An 18,692-nucleotide genomic window follows, 5' to 3' on the forward strand; every position below is an offset into this window, starting at 1 on the left:
TTGTATTTTTTAGTTATTTGTTCAGTTTATTTACCTTAGCCTAGAGTTAAAACCCTTGAAAGACTTTTAAAGGCTGATCTCCTAGAAACAATTTGTTATCATTATGTTTCAAATAGTATTATTGATTATACATGTATTATTATGAAAAGTCCACTTTCAACCAATATATTACATCTTTCAGTATCCATATCTGTTTAATAACAGTGACAAACACCATGTGTTAGACATTCATATTTTTATAGGACCTATCTGTATATAACATAATTTACAACATAAATTCCAACTTTGAATTCCACATTTTGCTATTTAACTTTGCCCTTCTCAAGCATCTAAATATATAAAGGGTTCTAATCAATTATTAAGATGAACAAGGCTTAACTACTCAAAATGATATTTACTATAACAGATTTTAAAGTAGCAACTGTTTTTTATGTAATAATTTTCAGACATTAACAACTATGATTATTTTGAATGGTGTTTAGCTGTTGGTAGTAATGTGGCTTGGGTGGGTAATTATTTGCAAGCTGCAACATTTCATGGAGAAACATCTCATTTATTAAGGTAGATTCAGTGTGCATAAAAGCTGTTCATAATAAAATGTTCATAATCTACAACGTCTTTACACTATCATCTCCATATAGGCAGAAATTGACATTTTTCATGTAGAAACCCTAATAGCATATTCATAAAGAATTAACAAGAAACAGTGATAAAATTCCACATTGATATAAAGAAAGCGTTTTACTGGTACATATATTGTAAACCCTTAAATAACTAAACAGGCAATGTATATAATTCACGCTGAGTACTTTATAAAACAATAAAGTATACCAATAGTTCATGAAACACTAGTACCAGTAAGTTATGAAATGGTGAAGTATACCACTAGAGTGTAACAACAGTTTTTGAAACATTAAAGTATAACAACAGATTATTAAACACTAGACTGTAACAACAGTTTATGAAACACTAAAGTATAACAACAGTTTATGAAACACTAACAACAGTTTATGAAACAGTGAGGAGCAAATCCATGATGTTCGTAGATATCAGCATATTGGATTCATTTGCTTTTCCGTTGTTACATAACATGTTGTAATTGAACTTTCTTTTTAAATTTCCTGTTTTTGTGTATTTCAGAGGTCTCAGAGTAACTCTTCATATATATAGGACTGAGGATATTATTTGTATTTTGTGACTTGAAATTCACTGACATATAATAATTTCTTTAAATCAGGACACAAAAGGTACAGTTCAGTGCACTGTGTATGATTGTTGTGGTATAATGTGTGTAGTTTAACAACATTTTCTCATCTTTCCTAGTAATGAGATTGAGAAGAAAACCTGTTCTCTAACCCACAAAAATGTCTGTAGGGTTCACACATTTTAAAAACATCTTCTGGGAATTTGGCAAATATTCATGTGTTCTGTCCTCTCCCACTAAAGATTGTGATCAATAAAGCAACCAGGAATGATATCTAGGTTGGTATTTATAGACTGCATGGTACACATGTCGTGAAGTTAGATTACCAGACCATTGATAAGTGATACAGCTCTTCTAACCTGAACTTACTGACAATCTCCAACCTAAGCATACTTTGTTATGCCTGACAAATCCTTGTGAATAAGGAGCCAGTTTCAACCAGGGCTATCATCTCTGCATTCAGGTCATTTAAAGTTACCACTTTCAAATCATAACATCACAAAGCATAGTTTGGTTGGGGGAACACAGCCATATCTATCCTGCCACTAGTGTTTCTCGGTTGTGGTGTCTCCACCGCCTGGCCTAGATTCATATTGATAGTAGGCCAAGCTTCTCCAAGGGTTAGCTAATGGAGGTTAAGTTATGCAAGCATTGACTGACAGCGAAATGCATGTAATGGATGACGATTCCCTTCTTGTCATCCACAGTCAGAGTCGGAGTGTCATTCACCCTGGGCAGTGACACTCTACCCCTTCTTCCATGACTGTCAAATTAGGCACACAAATAGATTAAAATTCACTTTAAACTGTCGCTAGGTTATCGTGACCTAATGCTGTAAAATAGTGTATGGTAAAAACTCTCGCTTATTGACCCCATCAGCATGTTTGTCGTAGTAAATGCTTTCAGGTCTCTCAGCTTTCTGTCAACAGACAGATTCAAAATTCAAACAACATACAAACACCAAAATGATGAACTCAAAAATGTAAATTAGAAGTTTAAAAAAATATATTTGAAATTTGAAAAAAAAGATGAAAAAGTATTGTACTCACCGGCTGTGGAATTATTTGTGGGGCTAGACATTTCATGAGGAGCACTCTGTGGAAAATAAGAAAGCAGCCATGAGTAAAAACAGTACCTCCTTCTTCTCCCCCGCGGTCTCACATGCATGCAAAGAGCATGGCAGGTTGAAGGCAGAAGAAATCTATATGCATGTCGATTGCGTTAAACAGCTGCCTTGGAAAAAACGGTCACAGTGACCTGCAGTTATCTCCCTTTTTGGAAAAGCTTGAACAAGAACAGCAACATGCATGAGAATAAAACATCAATAAAACGAATCTATGGAACATACCTCTACAAGACTGCGAGGAATAGGGTGAAAAATCCTCATGGGTGTATATAGTTTGAAAAAAATGGAAAACAAGCCTCAAGTGTTTGACAGCAAAAATATTCCGAACCTGCCTCTTTCCCTCAGGCTTAGAGAAGCATTGTTCAACCACCATACATGATAAATGAAAAGTGTGCAGCTATTTTCAATCCTGTCGCTGTTTTTATGCTCTGCCTATATGAGTGTGCAGCCATGCAGGCGGGACTGCAGGTTAGATTTGAAAAAAATCTCACAATGAAGAAATCAGCTGCTCCAAATACTAAAACCTGTTTTTGAACTGGGCATTACAGCATGGATGCAAATTTGCAAATTAATTATGCTCTCTACGTCAGATGACAGTAAAATTTTCATATGACATATAGCTTTGCGTCGTTGCAACAAAAGCCCATGTTTCTGGTAGCTCTGCCTGAGAGATGGATGCAAAGTTGGAAAAAGTTTTAAGTTATGATTAACAAGACACTGGTGACTACTAGGTATGTGCTTAGTCCACTGGGGAAAGTAACACCTCATTTATCAGTTGCCCTGTTCCCTGTTCATGAAACACAAGGACAGAGTTATTGGTATCTAAAAACAAGTTCAAAATTTTTTTTTTTTTCTTTCTGAAATATTTAAAAATCAAAATTGTAGAGCTATCATATTTTGGAATTAACAATTTTCATGAAATGTTTACATTTATCAGTTATGTGCCCAAGCAATTAGTTCATTCAGCAGTTAACGATAAAGTATGGAGTTCTAACATCTATTCACTCACTAATACTTTTGAATGCACTGGATGATGAACCTGTATGCTAAATCTATAGGAAAATCATATGCCGCAATGAATAATATATTTTATCTAAAAATATAATCAAAGTTGATTAAAATACTTGATAAATATCTGAATATGATTTGAACAGTTTTCAACAATGGCAGCAGGTTATGCTGCGAGATTTCTAACTTCTGTCATGCACAAAACTGGATAAACACAGTTAAAACTGCATCCTTCATTATATATGCTTTCAGTACCTCTCATTTATTTCTGTTTGCTGTAGTGTGATTTTTGCTTAGTCAGTAATTTAATAGACCTGTAAATCCATCCCTCCCTCATCCATCAATCATCCCTCCCTCCATCATCATCCATCTATCCATCGCTCATCCATCCATCTGTCATCCATTCATCCCTCATCCATCTTTCCATCCCTCATCCATCATCCATCCATCCATCTCTCATCCATCATCTTTATTCCATTCATCCCTCATCCATCTAGCCATCATCCATCCATCCCTCATCCATCCCTTCATCATCATCATCCATCCATCATCTCTCATCCATCTATCTGTCATCCATTCATCCCTCATCCATCTATCCATCCCTCATCCATCATCCATCCATCCATCCCTCCCTCATCCATCATCCATCAATCATCCATCCATCATCCACCATCCATCCATCCATCCCTCATCCATCATCCATCCATCATCCACCATCCATCCATCCATCATCTCTCATCCATCTATCTGTCATCCATTCATCCCTCATCCATCCATCATCCATCCATCCATCCATCCCTCATCCATCTATCTATCCATCCATCCATCATCCATCCATCATCCATTCATCCCTCATCCATCTATCCCTCATCCATTCATCCCTCATCCATCCATCCCTCAACAATTCATCCTTCATCCATCCATCCCTCATCCATCCATCCATTCTTTCCTCCATCATCCAGCCACCTTCATTTCCATTCATTCTTCCATTTATCAATGTTTGCATCCATCCAGCTATCCACACACTTGTCCACCTCTTCATCTGTCCATTTTTCTTTGATCCATTCCCAACCATTTCCTCCCCTCCCTCACTTCATCATCGTTCCTTTTATTCGTCCAACGTGACCACCCATCCACCAAACTAAAGTAACATTCCTTCATCCTTTTATCTTTCCATTGACTCATTCTTCCACCCATTACTCACCTGTAATTAAAAACACTGACACTCAGGTAATCAATTACAGACCTATCTTTTTTGGATGTTTTTCAAAATATTTTCTTTCTTTTTCTAAAAAAGTCAATGTGGCCAACTGTATTACAAATGAAAATCCTTGGTTCATATACAATCATACCCTTTCAATTTCATCAGTTTGTCCACATACAAAACAAAAGTTAAATCTGTCGAATCAAACTGGAATTCACAAATTCCAATATCAATACTGAGCATAGTTTTTAGTCCCTGAAAGGAAGATGTCACTTAAACATTTATCGACATTTCTGATGGTGTTTAGTTTCTCATATATTGTTACAGCTACAGCCAGACTGGTGTGACAATGACAACTTTCACTGTATCACTTCAGAGTGTTTCAGATAGCTTCAGCATTGTTGAGGAGAGCACAACTAGATCAATGGCAGATTTATTAGTCCAGGACAACCGGCAGCCATAGCATGCCATTCAGAATCTTGTAACATACATCAATAGATCAGTCAAAGATTACCCAAGTTTTACAAGGCTAATATGCCTCAGTTTCACACATCAGACAATTTACGATGGAAATGGCCATTGAACTAAGCAACACATCAGTCTTCAGAGTGTTTAAGTTCTTTAATGTCTCAAACAGTGATATTCCAATTATATGATAGAGACTTTCTCTGAATCTGGACCAGCCTAGTGACTGATATCATGAACAACTATCGGCACTGGGTATGCTGTCACACAACTGCAGTGCAGGAAGGAGGACCAGGGCTGATATGGTCATACTTTAAAACCAGCTAATTAGGGCATTAGGGGCCAACTCTGATTTTACCATCTACTCTCTGCAATGTGTGAGTCTGTTTTAACTTTTGGGCAACTTTTCAGGTATATTACAGTAGTAAGTCTCTCTCCAAACGTAATTATCAACATACATAACAAAATAGCAAAAATATATTAGTGTACATCATCAACAAGTGATGAAAAATGATAAACATATTTTCCTTCTACCATGGTCAAAGTCTGTCCTATTTGCATTGGATTTCAAGCTGATTTCAAGCTTGTTTTCACCAAGTTCCAGCACATGATGAGATGATCAGGGCACAAACATTGTCAGCTCTACCTAGGTGGAAAGCCCTAACTGATGCAGGCGTTTGATGTTTACCACTGTGGTGAAGACAGCCCTTAGTGATGCAGGTGTCTGATGTGTACCACTTTGGAGAAGAAAGCCCTTAGTGATGCACGTATCTGATGTTTACCACTTTGGTGAAGAAAGCCGTTAGTGATGCAGGTGTCTGATGTGTACCACTTTGGAGAAGAAAGCCCTTAGTGATGCATGTGTCTGATGTTTGCCACTTTGGTGAAGAAAGCCCTTAGTGATGCAGGTGTCTGATGTGTACCACTTTGGAGAAGAAAGCCCTTAGTGATGCATGTGTCTGATGTTTGCCACTTTGGTGAAGAAAGCCGTTAGTGATGCACGTGTCTGATGTTTATCATAAGCATGGGTGCTGCTGATACACTTAGAAACATACTTGTTGCAAACTTGGATTCAAACCTACAATCCACTTCACCCCCAAGAGATACAACTCTGGGTCCTGCTGATCCAGTGGTACAACATTCATAAGGCTATGGTAAACTATAGAGTTACAGCAGAGCTCTGTTTCCTCAAAGCGATAGTATCACTACAACAGTCGTAAGTCTGTGTTAATGTATGGGAGTTACGATCATCTTAGCACTACAAAAGTCGTAAGTCTGTGTTAATGTATGGGAGTTATGATCATCTTAGCACTACAACAGTCGTAAGTCTGTGTTAATGTATGGGAGTTACGATCATCTTAGCACTACAACAGTCGTAAGTCTGTGTTAATGTATGGGAGTTACGATCATCTTAGCACCACAACAGTTGTAAGTCTATGTTAATGTATGGGAGTTACGATCATCTTAGCACTACAACAGTCGTAAGTCTATGTTAATGTATGGGAGTTATGATCATCTTAGCACTACAACAGTCGTAAGTCTGTGTTAATGTATGGGAGTTACGATCATCTTAGCACTACAACAGTCGTAAGTCTGTGTTAATGTATGGGAGTTACGATCATCTTAGCACCACAACAGTTGTAAGTCTATGTTAATGTATGGGAGTTACGATCATCTTAGCACTACAACAGTCGTAAGTCTATGTTAATGTATGGGAGTTATGATCATCTTAGCACTACAACAGTCGTAAGTCTGTGTTAATGTATGGGAGTTACGATCATCTTAGCACTACAACAGTCGTAAGTCTATGTTAATGTATGGGAGTTACGATCATCTTAGCACCACAACAGTTGTAAGTCTATGTTAATGTATGGGAGTTACGATCATCTTAGTGATGCAATCATCTTGAGGTGCAGAGCCAGTGGGGTAGCCTAGTGGTTAAAGTGTTCACTTGTCAAAGCAATGTGTGAAGCCTATTTCTGGTGTTTCTGGCCATGATGTTGCTGGAATATTGCTACAAGCGGTGTAAAACTAAACTCACTTACTTAAGGTTAGAAACACTTTCTGATCAGGACTTGGATAATTGCAGCAGCTAAAACAACTCGTTGTGCTGGTTACAATGATTGCAACTTCTACAACAAGGGATTTTACACCGTGCTGAAATTTTGTATCTTTAGCTGGACTAGCAAGCACTTTAACAAGTTGGCTGCTAGGCCATGCATGCATGCCTGGTGAAGAATCGGAATCCATATCAGCAGACTACATGTACCTGAACATGATTCTGCCTAGAGTCAGTGAATAAGTTAGGTTCAATACCACATTTCTTAGCATTCTAGCAATATGATGGGGGTGGACATGAGACACCATGACTTCACACATTGTACCCAGGTGGAAAGTAGATCTCAGGCCTTCAGTATGATAAGTGAACATTTTAAGCACAATGTTACCCCACCGCCCGTCTGCTTACAGAACTTAGACAAGCTTGCCAACTGTATCCTTGTATGTACTTCAGATAAAGTAAATAGAGACATGTCAACCTTAACTGAAATTTCTTTTTGAGAAACCTAGATTTTATTTACCGAAAAGAAATACTGCCATAGTTTGCACATTCTTCACCTAGAATTCCTCGATCTGCAATGTGCAGCAGAGTCAATGCACTCTAATGCTGATGACACATGCATCTCTATATGCACAAAATGTGCACATTGTTTCCTGAGCTGAATACAAAGTGGCTGTTATAGTTCAACAGCATACTTCTTTTTTAAATGCAAATTTTATCCAACCTAAAATGTAAACAGCTTCGCCATTGCTTTACTGAGTGACATGAGGTAAACACTCCACACAATAATGGTAGATTTGCTAGCCAATGAAAGTTTGTACCATGGAAAAGTATTTACAGACAACAGGAAAATTGTATCAAGACATTTCTGGAAGAATTTTTGACATTAACACATCCATATTATTTCTATATGGCAGAAACTGGTCCAACATCGACCCTAACGTACACATCCTTTGATTGAGACACTAATGGATCATTTAGTATTCTACTTTCTGCCAATACGTGAATGTCCATGCTGTTTTCTATGTATTGACTGTACTTCAGTGACAAACTCTGGGAGTCCTGTTTGACATTCATGTCCACATTGCTTGATGATGCTTGACAATTTTCGAGACATGTCCCTTTAGGGATGCAGAGATGAAATACATGATGCTTGTAGAAAGTGTCATGAATGAGATTGATTGGTTACGATGTGTGACCTGGCAGATTACGTGGACTGTGCCATGTGTACCGATGACAATACTCCAAATGCTGTCTCGGTGGATAGCCTGCACTGCTTGCAATGTCTTTCAACAACCTTCACCGACTCATTCCGGAACAAACAAACAAACAGTCAAATGACTGAGTACACGAACAAACTATGTTTTGGACACACTCTATATATGTCTGTCATTCCCACTGACTTGAATGACAATTCCCCATTACATATTTTACCAACATAGGCAGTCATTCCTAAAGAATATCCTGATATTACATCTTAACATACTATTTTGCCAACATTGGAATTCCCTTTATCTGAACCCGTCTCTGTTTCTTTTCCAGAGTAAAAGTGACAAAAGCTTTTCCATACTCATAAGAAATTGATTGTATGATTCTGCCTGAAAGCATGTGGTTATAAATCACTGTTTTGCAGAGATGAAGCCAGGTGTTCCTGCTGAACACATCCTGCCCAACTCATGGCTCCCAACTCAAATACATGCAAAGGCAGGTCAATCAATCATCTAAAACTATGGGAGCATTGTGTACAAGTCAACACAGGGAATTAGTCATCATTGTCATTGATGTGTCAGATCTGGAATGTGCTCCATATGTCTTCTATATGTTGAAACCTTTCTATTGGCCTTGATCAAACAACTTTTGAACAAGAGTCATAAGATGTTTTGGGAATCATTGTTTGACACTGCATGCTCAACAATTACAAAATGTTGACACCAAAGGCTTCATACCGAAAGGAAGTTGGTTATTGAAAAGTTGTTCAAGTCATCTGTCATGTGATACACCCTTGCAGAGAGTTTTTCTGTCACGGTAAAGTTTCATGAACAGATCTAGAAATTAAACAGCTATGTTGACCGGTGTCACTGGCCTCCTCAAATTCCAGAACAGGTGGGTAAATCAGTAAATGGAAACAGGCTATTTAATGGTCAGTGTCCAGTTTGGCAACCTACCCAAAACATGCCTGACAGTATGATGATATTTTCCTCAAACAAAATCTCAGGCTTTGAGAGCAACTTGGGTACATTTAAAATAAGAATTCTTAATAGCTGTCATCAATCAGTATTTCTCCCCATCAGGTTCCTGTCACCACATACAAGACACACCTTTGTCATAATTTACAATGCCTGCACACATAAATGTCAGGTAGATACATTGTTAATGGAAGTGCAGTAAAAATGATGGTACATCCACTTACAATCCACAGTACAACATGGCCAAAGCGCACTCTAGTTTTTGAGCATAAGGATCTATTTTAGCAAATTTATAAGAAAAGGCAATATAGGTTTTTCTTATTTAATAGAAATATACTACATAAAATGTAATAAGATGTGATGTGAACACTATGAATATATACCATATGAATGGTATGAACATGATTGTCCACAACACTTTGTCAGTGAGTCAGTGAGTCAGTGGGTCTTGTGTTTCTATAATGTTAAACCAGCAATTATACGACATAGAATTGGCTGGTAACTTTGAACCTATGTGTGGCATAAATCCTTGACTGAACCCTACTGTAACTACCATCAACTGGGATACCAGCACCACCAGAAGCTTGCTCAAACATCATCAACAAGACAGGTTTCGTCAGTGGTGGAACAGATGCAGTAGTTAAAGCCCCAATCAGTTGTCTGTTATATTGTAGATTTGCTTAATATGAATATCAGCCATAAACATTCACACTGCACGCCATCAAGTCGAACTAAGTTTTTTCAACGTGCATAGTACAACTGTGGCAAGTGAGCTTCATGTGGTGAGAGGGCCTGGTATAATGTCAAGCATGGAACTAATTACATTGCTTTTAACAATATTCCATCAAGAAGAAAGTAAGAGACACAAGGATACATTTGTTACAGTAAGGTCAACTATGAATTCATACCTTCAGTCATTAGCACTCATTATTTATCAGGACCAAATCATCAGAAGATGTTGATAGTGAACTATTCCATCTCATTAGTCTGTAGTTTAAATTGCAGTCATCATCTTCAACCAAGTCAGAACTACATGCACTGATTGATATATTGAGTAACACTCACATCATTTGATGAGGACTAGCAAAACTGCATTGAAAAGCCATAAGGGTTTGTCCATAGTTAATAGGTCTTTTCTTAGCTTATGCATTGGGACATACATGCTTGGACCTGAAGCTACAACAGCACAGCCAGCAGTATCTATTTGTATGATATACGGGCAAAACTTCACTTAACTGACGTAAGAGAACTATTTGTTCGGAAAGTAGCACCATGAGTGACACATTCAGTATGAATGAAACCATTCAGGAGTTATGGGTTTGAAATCACAACACAAATCTTTCACAAATCATGAATAATCTAGAACTACAGATCTCACTACAGTTACTGCTTTTGATATACTGCAACATGTACGCTATATATTATACTAATAACGATACAGTGTATTTCTAAATCACAACAGTGCAGCCAGACTTATGTTAGATGTAACCATACCAGAAGCATCAACTAAGTGATTGTAATATTGATATTGATATCAATGCAAAATACATAGGAAAGCGCAACTTTTAGAACAGAAACAAACCAAGAAATTCTGTAAGATCAGTGAACACTTCTATAACACCAGTTACTCTATAACACCAATTACTCTTTAACACCAATCACTCTACAACACCAGTTACTCTATAACACCAATTACTCTTTAACACCAATTACTCTACAACGCCAATTACTCTTTAACACCAATTACTCTATAACACCAATTACTCTATATCACCAATTACTCTTTAACACCAATTACTCTACAACACCAATTACTCTACAACACCAATTACTCTATAACACCAATTACTCTACAACACCAATTACTCTACAACACCAATTACTCTATAACACCAATTACTCTTCCTTTGCCTGCTAACAGAACATTTGGGTACAAAGTAGTGATTCCCAAACACAACAACAAACACAGACCAAGTAGATATCCTTGTTGAACACAATTACTATTACACATTTCTTTTTTTTGGCGTAAAATTCAAAAACAAATCTAAATCATATGTAGTCAATGCGCAATTTTATCACAGAGTCTTATATTCTACTTCTACTTGTGGTAATATTCACAACCATGTTTTCAGGTATGTTATACTTATGTCATTGTAGTATGAATATCATTTGTTGCCTTTAGTGTGGAGTCCATTAATTTCCTTTCATTTCATGTAAAATGCAAAACCTGTTACCAGGCCATTATGATTGCAAATTCTAATCCTGTTTGGTGACCTAGTAAAACTTACCAGCTTAATAACACATACATATAAATCATCAGGGTTTAGTTTGAACACAATCTTGTAAGTATTTGAAACAGCTAATGGAATATTCAGATTGAAATTTCAACACATTCTTAATGATATTGTCCAGGTCACTGCAGATTTGAAATCATGTCCAAAGTAATAAAATGATTCTTAAAACATACATGTTTTGTATCATTCAGATATGGAGCTCACAGAAGAAAAAAATCTTGGTAGTTGAAACTTTCTGATCTAATCTAAATCAAACTGTTATCACATGAGAGCAAGTTATCAGGTGTATATATAGCATTACACGTTGCACACTACTCCAGTACAACCATCAAATGAAGGTTTCATCTGGGAAACACACTGAAACCATGACAGGCTTACACAATGAAAGAGGCTTTTAAAAGCATAATAACAACTAGAAGTTTTCAGTAGAACATGGTAACAAAAAAACAATCCTACCTGTGGAACACGGCAGTATGCTGAGACATACTCGTATAACTGGAGGTTAGATAACATGTCGAGCAGAACATTCCTACTGCAATGCCGGTGTTACGATGATCTGAATTTTTAACAGGCCCAGCTATTAACGCAATGCATGTGATAACAACTTACTATGCAAGTGTTCACAGACCAAGCTTCTCTTGGATGTGCAATCCTTGCTGAAAATATGTGTTCTGTCAAAAATTATGACATATGCATCAAGAACAGCTGTCAGAGGAGCAAAATGCATTTCCATTACCAAGCTAACAAAAGCCATGTTAAAAAGAATAATAAATTTGTGTTATTTTGATTTGAACTAATTAGTTTTACACTGTGTATGCTCTTCTTGAGCGTCCTGTTGGAAGGCACAGAGTTGTTGTTTTTCAGTTTGTGTGCATACTTTTAAACATTATTCCATGTTAAATCCAACAAAGGAATTTTAGAAAAGCCATTGGATTAAAATCCAGGGCCATATTTTAGACAAATAAAAGCTAAACATTATGGTAAATGAACCATAATGACGGAGTGTTCTCTATTTTTTATTTATAGGTCAGGATAATATGTCAAAATCAGTGAACTGTTTAAATTTGGGGGAAATGAAAATAATATTCCTTTCATTTTGAATGTGAAAAACGGATCATCCACATTTTAAAAAGGTTTTATCTCAGACTTATGAATATTTAAATATAATAGCTGACAAGTATAGAACATGTCTTTAAGATTATTTAGGTTTCTTTGTCCAAAGATGTGTTTATTCAGATCTGAATTTACATCTATCCTCTTTCTCTAACATCTCAAAAGAATTCTAATTAAGAGAGCATTTCTTACACATTATGCATTCTCCCCAGGGAGTTGAGGTTGATAACATTTCCAGAAGGAACACTGTTTATACTGTTTGTTGTTGATGTTCTTATTTGAAGTGAAAAAACCCAGAAATTCTGCTCCAACATCTTACATGTCTGTACATTATGCTAAAGCTATTGTGTGCTTTTAAAAAGTCAAAGCCAACTTGCAGCTATGGAGAAAATAACATGTATATTTGATGCAAAACTACCCACATGGAATTAATTGCCACTTATCTAAGTGTGCATACCATTTCTTTTGTCTTTGGTCACAATGTTCTCTTTCATAATGTAAGCTTACACTGAAAATAATCTTGAAAAAGATGCAAATTTAACTGTTATGTCTGTATTTTATTGACCAAATACAAATACATACATTTTTGTTAGCTATTACTATGCTTGCTTGAGCAAAAAGTAAGATCCTTGAAACTGGGCAAAATTGTACTTTAGCTTTAACATGGGATATGTTTTGTATTTGTTGAAATGTGCAGTATTATAATTCAGATAGGCAATATTGTGATTGAGATGGGCAATACTGTGATTGAGGTTGAGATGGGCAATATTGTGTCTGAGATGGGCAATATTGTTATTGAGATAGGCAATATCGTGGTTGAGATTGAGATGGGCTATATTGTGATTGAGATGGGCAATATTGTGACTTAGATTGACATGGGCAATATTGTGACTGAGATGGGCAATATTGAGATTGAGATGGGCAATATTGTGACTGAGATGGGCAGTATTGTGATTGTGATTGAGATGGACAATATTGTGACTGAGATTGACATGGGCAATATTGTGACTGAGATGGGCAATATTGTGACTGAGATGGGCAATATTGTGATTGAGATGGGCAATATTGTGATTGAGATGGGCAATATTGTGACTGAGATGGGCAATATTGTGATTGAGATGGGCAATAATGTGATTGAGATGGGCAATATTGTGACTGAGATGGGCAGTATTGTGATTGTGATGGGCAATATTGTGATTGAGATGGGCAATATTGTGACTGAGATGGGCAGTATTGTGATTGTGATTGAGATGGGCTATATTGTGATTGAGATGGGCAATATTGTGACTGAGATGGGCAGCATTGTGATTGTGATTGAGATGGGCAATATTGAGATTGAGATGGGCAATATTGTGACTGAGATGGGCAGTATTGTGACTGAGATGGGCAATATTGTGATTGAAATTGAGATGGGCAAAATTGTGATTGAGATGGGCAATATTGTGACTGAGATGGGCAATATTGTTATTGAGATGGGCAATATTGTGATTGAGATGGGCAATATTGAGATTGAGATGGGCAATATTGTGATTGAGATGGGCAATATTGTGATTGAGATTGAGATGGGCAAAATTGTGATTGAGATGGGCAATACTGCTATAATTACTGTTTGTGATTTCAAACTAGTTTCAAAATTCATATCCAGTCTTTCAGTTACAATTAAAGGATGAAAACTTTGATATTTTTGTGTCTCGAAGCATTTAGTCTTATCAAGGTCACTATGTGATTGAGAACAAAGGTGTGTATTGTGCAGTGCTTCACCTGATGAAACATTGCATTATGGAGCTATGAAGCAATAAAATGCCATATATATCACATTATTCTTGTCTAACACAAACATATGACAACTTCCTGGAAGCAGTTACAAACATATTTGATGAGTGAATGAGCTTGGTTTTATGCAATATTCTAGCAATATCACATTGGGGACACCAGAAATGGCTTCACATATTGTATCCATGTGGGGAATCAAAACCTGGGTCTACTGTGTGATGACTAAATATATACATATATATGAAACCTTTTCAGCCAAGATATTGTGCCATTTTGAATCTTACTTGCTTCTAATATCTTCATCAAAATCTGCATTTCTTAATTTTCCCCTTTAAAAAGTATTAGTTTTTCAAAGTTTGACTTGTGTCAGCAGAACAAACACAAAGTAGCACACTATGAACAACGTACGTTCAATACCCTCTCTTGTTAAAACAAGAAAGCACCATGGCTACCCTGTCCTGTATAACACAGTATTAAATGTCCTTTACTCTCATATTTCACAACACCTGATAATACAAATGTTCCTTTACATTAGCACAATTAACCAGTGTCACAGATAAAGCACATATCAAAGGTTAATTTCAAAAACAAAAGAAAAAAGTATTCCAAAGTGAAAATCCCACCTGAAACATCATTGAAGGTTCTAATATAAATCACTACATAATTTCTCTTCACATTCTTTATGAAAACAAATCCCTCTTAAATACATTCAACAACGAAACAGAGGACATGATATGATACAAAAGAACAGGCACATGTATTTTCTATATGTTACACATAAGACAGTGTTCCTTTAAGCTCCACAGACTGTAGACAGGTGGCGGGTAGATTATCTTCTCTGGATTAGACCCGACATGGTTTAAAGCACACAGACAGTCGCTGAATTCCAAAGAGCATAGGCAGACTTGCAGTAACCTATGTGTCAGGCCTACACGCTTCACAACACTTAAAGGAGAGACTCTTGGTTCACATTCATGTTTGCTGGGTCACCGCGACCTGGGACACACAAGCTCAGGGAGTATATACTCTAGGCTGTAGCTATCCCCTTCAACATAGCTGGGATCCACCTACTGGGTTTATTTAAATAAAGGTTAATTCTGGATTGAAGTCTCAGGGAAAATGACACTTTGAAAGGGGCCTTGTAAATTTATGTCTCAGCATGTCACATTCTGCATGTATGTTACCTTATTCACTGACAATGAGAGAATCAACTGCATAACCTGCATCCAGTGTTCTGATCTGTGACTACAGCAAATAATCATGTTGAATTAATCTTGAAGTTTATTTCTGACTGTATTTGCTGTGTTCATACAAACTGTCCAGCATCAGTACCAGTACTCTAGTCAACTAGGACACTCCATCTTCCATATATCTTTCCATCAATATTTTTGTTACAGATTCTGAAGAAAATAAATGTCATATTTAAATATTCTTTCTCTTCTTGTCTACTGATGGAAATGTTTAAAACATGGAAGAGTAATTTCTTGTTTTAGGTGTTTGAAACATTCAGAGTCAACATAGGTTTCACATCACAACTATTACTATTACAAAGAGTAATTCCACACACTAATAGATTCCACAAATATTGCATCAGTTCAACAATGCAAAAATGAAATTTTATAATGCAATACAAATTGCTTCAGTTTCCCTTTCTGGTGACTATTAAGATGTAAAAACAGTGGTTTAGCCCAGTGGTTAAAGCATTCTCTCATCACACTTAGGACCTAGCTTCAATTCCTGACATAGCTACAATGTGTGGGGCCTATTTCTGGTGTACCCTGCCATGATATAGCTTGAATATTGTTAAAAGCAGCATAAAAACCATACTCACTCACTCATCCACTAAGATGTACAAAATAAAAACTGTTGCCTTGACAATGTATCAGACAAACCGTTCACATTTTTGTTTTCCCTTTTTACATCTTAATAACATAAATAACAGGTACTTCTTTTTAATAATAAAAAATTGTATTGACAATACCAGATTGATTAGTTCAATGAATAATATAACCCACATATTTAAATTTTCTTCATTCATGAACAGCTATCATTATCATTAAAATTGTTAACTGGTAACAGTCCTAACTGGTACTTACATTTGAAAGATTACATGAAACCTTCCCTAAATGCAATAAACCTTACCTTCAGTATAACATTTAACAGATCACGTTTTCTGCAAAAAATATTAGAGAGGCTATCATAGCTATGCATGAACACTTTCAAAGGTTACTCTATTCAAAGGGAACAATTCCCATGTAATTTTACGCCCAGAACATGCCCTGAAGAAAAAAAATGTTTATTATTCATTTGAAGATGTTTTTTACTGGTTCTGAGATACTAGCAACAAAAAAAACATTTAAGTAATGTTTTAGTCAGAATTGTAACTGTCAACATTTACTACTGGTGCTTGATTTGGACAGTGTGCAAAGTAGGATGAGTGAATGAACATTGTTTTATGCCGTGTTTTATTTCAGCCAATATCACAGTGGCAGCAAGGATGGTCTTCACAGATTATGCCTGAGGGAGATCAATCCTTTACCACTAAGAGAACTATCAACTTCAGTGTGCTCATATACACAAATGAAAAGAGATGTTAAAGCATAAGCAATAACATCCACTTATACATCTGTATGCCTTTTTGTCTGTCCATCTGCCTTTTGTCTGTCCATCTGCCTTTTGTCTGTCCATCTGCCTTTTGTTTCTGCCTTTTTGTCTGTCCATCTGCCTTTTGTTTCTGCCTTTTTGTCTGTCCATCTGCCTTTTGTTTCTGCCTTTTGTCTGTCCATCTGCCTTTTGTCTGTCCATCTACCTTTTGTCTGTCCATCTGCCTTTTGTCTGTCCATCTGCCTTTTGTTTCTGCCTTTTTGTCTGTCCATCTGCCTTTTGTCTGTCCATCTGCCTTTTGTTTCTGCCTTTTGTCTGTCCATCTGCCTTTTGTCTGTCCATCTACCTTTTGTCTGTCCATCTGCCTTTTGTCTGTCCATCTGCCTTTTGTCTGTCCATCTGCCTTTTGTCTGTCCATCTGCCTTTTGTTTCTGCCTTTTGTCTGTCCATCTACCTTTTGTCTGTCCATCTGCCTTTTGTTTGTCCATCTGCCTTTTGTTTCTGCCTTTTGTTTGTCCATCTGCCTTTTGTTTGTCCATCTGCCTTTTGTTTCTGCCTTTTGTTTGTCCATCTGCCTTTGGTTCGCCCATCTCCCTTTGCTTGTCCATCTGCCTTTCTGTCTGTCTGTCTGCCTTTCTGTTTATCTGTCTGCTTCTTGTTAGTCTGAATGACTCTCTAACTTTGGGTCTTGATGACCACCTTCCTGTCTTAGCAGCTCCCTGTCTCCCGGACTTCTGCCTGAATTCCTGTCTGACCTCCTCCCTGTTTGTCTGCCTGACTGCCTCCCTGTCTGTCTGCCTGACCACCTCCCTGTCTGTCTGACTGCCTCCCTGTCTGTCTGACCACCTTCCTGTCTGTCTGAGCACCTGTCTGTCTGTCTGTCTGTCTGACTGCCTCCCTGTCTACCTGATGCCTCCCTGTCTTTCTGTCTGCCTGACCCCCTCCCTGTCTGTCTGCCTGACCACCTCCCTCTCTGTCTGACTGACTACCTCCCTCTGTCTCTGTCTGTCTGTCTGTCTGTCTGTCTGTCTGTCTGAATCCCTGTCTCGATGTTTAGCACTCTAGCCCTTTGTCTTTGGGTCTTCCTTTCTGTCGGTTTATCTGCCTTTCTGTCTGTCAGTTTGTCTGTCTTAGTGTCTATCTGTCTGTCTCCTTGTCTATGCATGGATGTCCATCCTTTTTCCTTTGCTGACTACATGTCTGTGTTTGTCTATTTATCCTTCATTACTCATGGCAAATGTAGTCTCTCTTCAAGTATATTGCTTGTCGAGTCTACCAACCAACCCCAAATGTCAGCTTAACCTGACACAGCATAGCTCAGTTGGTCTTAAGATAACTTATGAATGCCAGAGAAATATACCAATGTGTCTCCATTGTCAAGCATGTAGCTGATTTATTCACCATTTAATAGCCATTCTTCTTGCTTACGTTTTTTTAATGGTGGTTAGGCATGTTGAAGCATGTTAGGCTGGAGGTTGCCTTGTGCACTCAGGTGTAATGTCTTAACGTCTGGGCCTCAATTTTAGTGTTTCTTTTAGTGACCTAGTTTAAATTTAAACAGCACAACAGCCAAAAAAATGGATGATCATTAAGTTTTAATCATGATGATGATATATCATTTCTTTTGAAAATTTTACATGGAGAAATTTACATTTG

General features: G+C 37.2%; 1 protein-coding gene across 12 annotated transcripts in view; it reads right to left on the reverse strand.

Annotated features, from left to right (window-relative positions):
- LOC137268898 (zinc finger protein rotund-like) overlaps positions 1-18,692 on the reverse strand; it is a 212,190-nt gene that overhangs the window by 127,322 nt on the left and 66,176 nt on the right. For 5 of the 12 annotated variants that reach the window (XM_067803504.1, XM_067803498.1, XM_067803497.1 and 2 more), the window contains exon 2: positions 2,254-2,299. In XM_067803504.1, the coding sequence (XP_067659605.1) occupies positions 2,254-2,299 (46 nt within the window). Of the gene's footprint in view, positions 1-2,253; positions 2,464-2,552; positions 2,676-12,002; positions 12,072-18,692 lie in introns of those variants that run through there. The other 7 variants (XM_067803506.1, XM_067803505.1, XM_067803503.1 and 4 more) reach the window with 5 other exon arrangements.

Source organism: Haliotis asinina, chromosome 16 (genome assembly GCF_037392515.1).
Source record: "Haliotis asinina isolate JCU_RB_2024 chromosome 16, JCU_Hal_asi_v2, whole genome shotgun sequence".
Lineage (NCBI taxonomy): Eukaryota > Metazoa > Mollusca > Gastropoda > Lepetellida > Haliotidae > Haliotis > Haliotis asinina.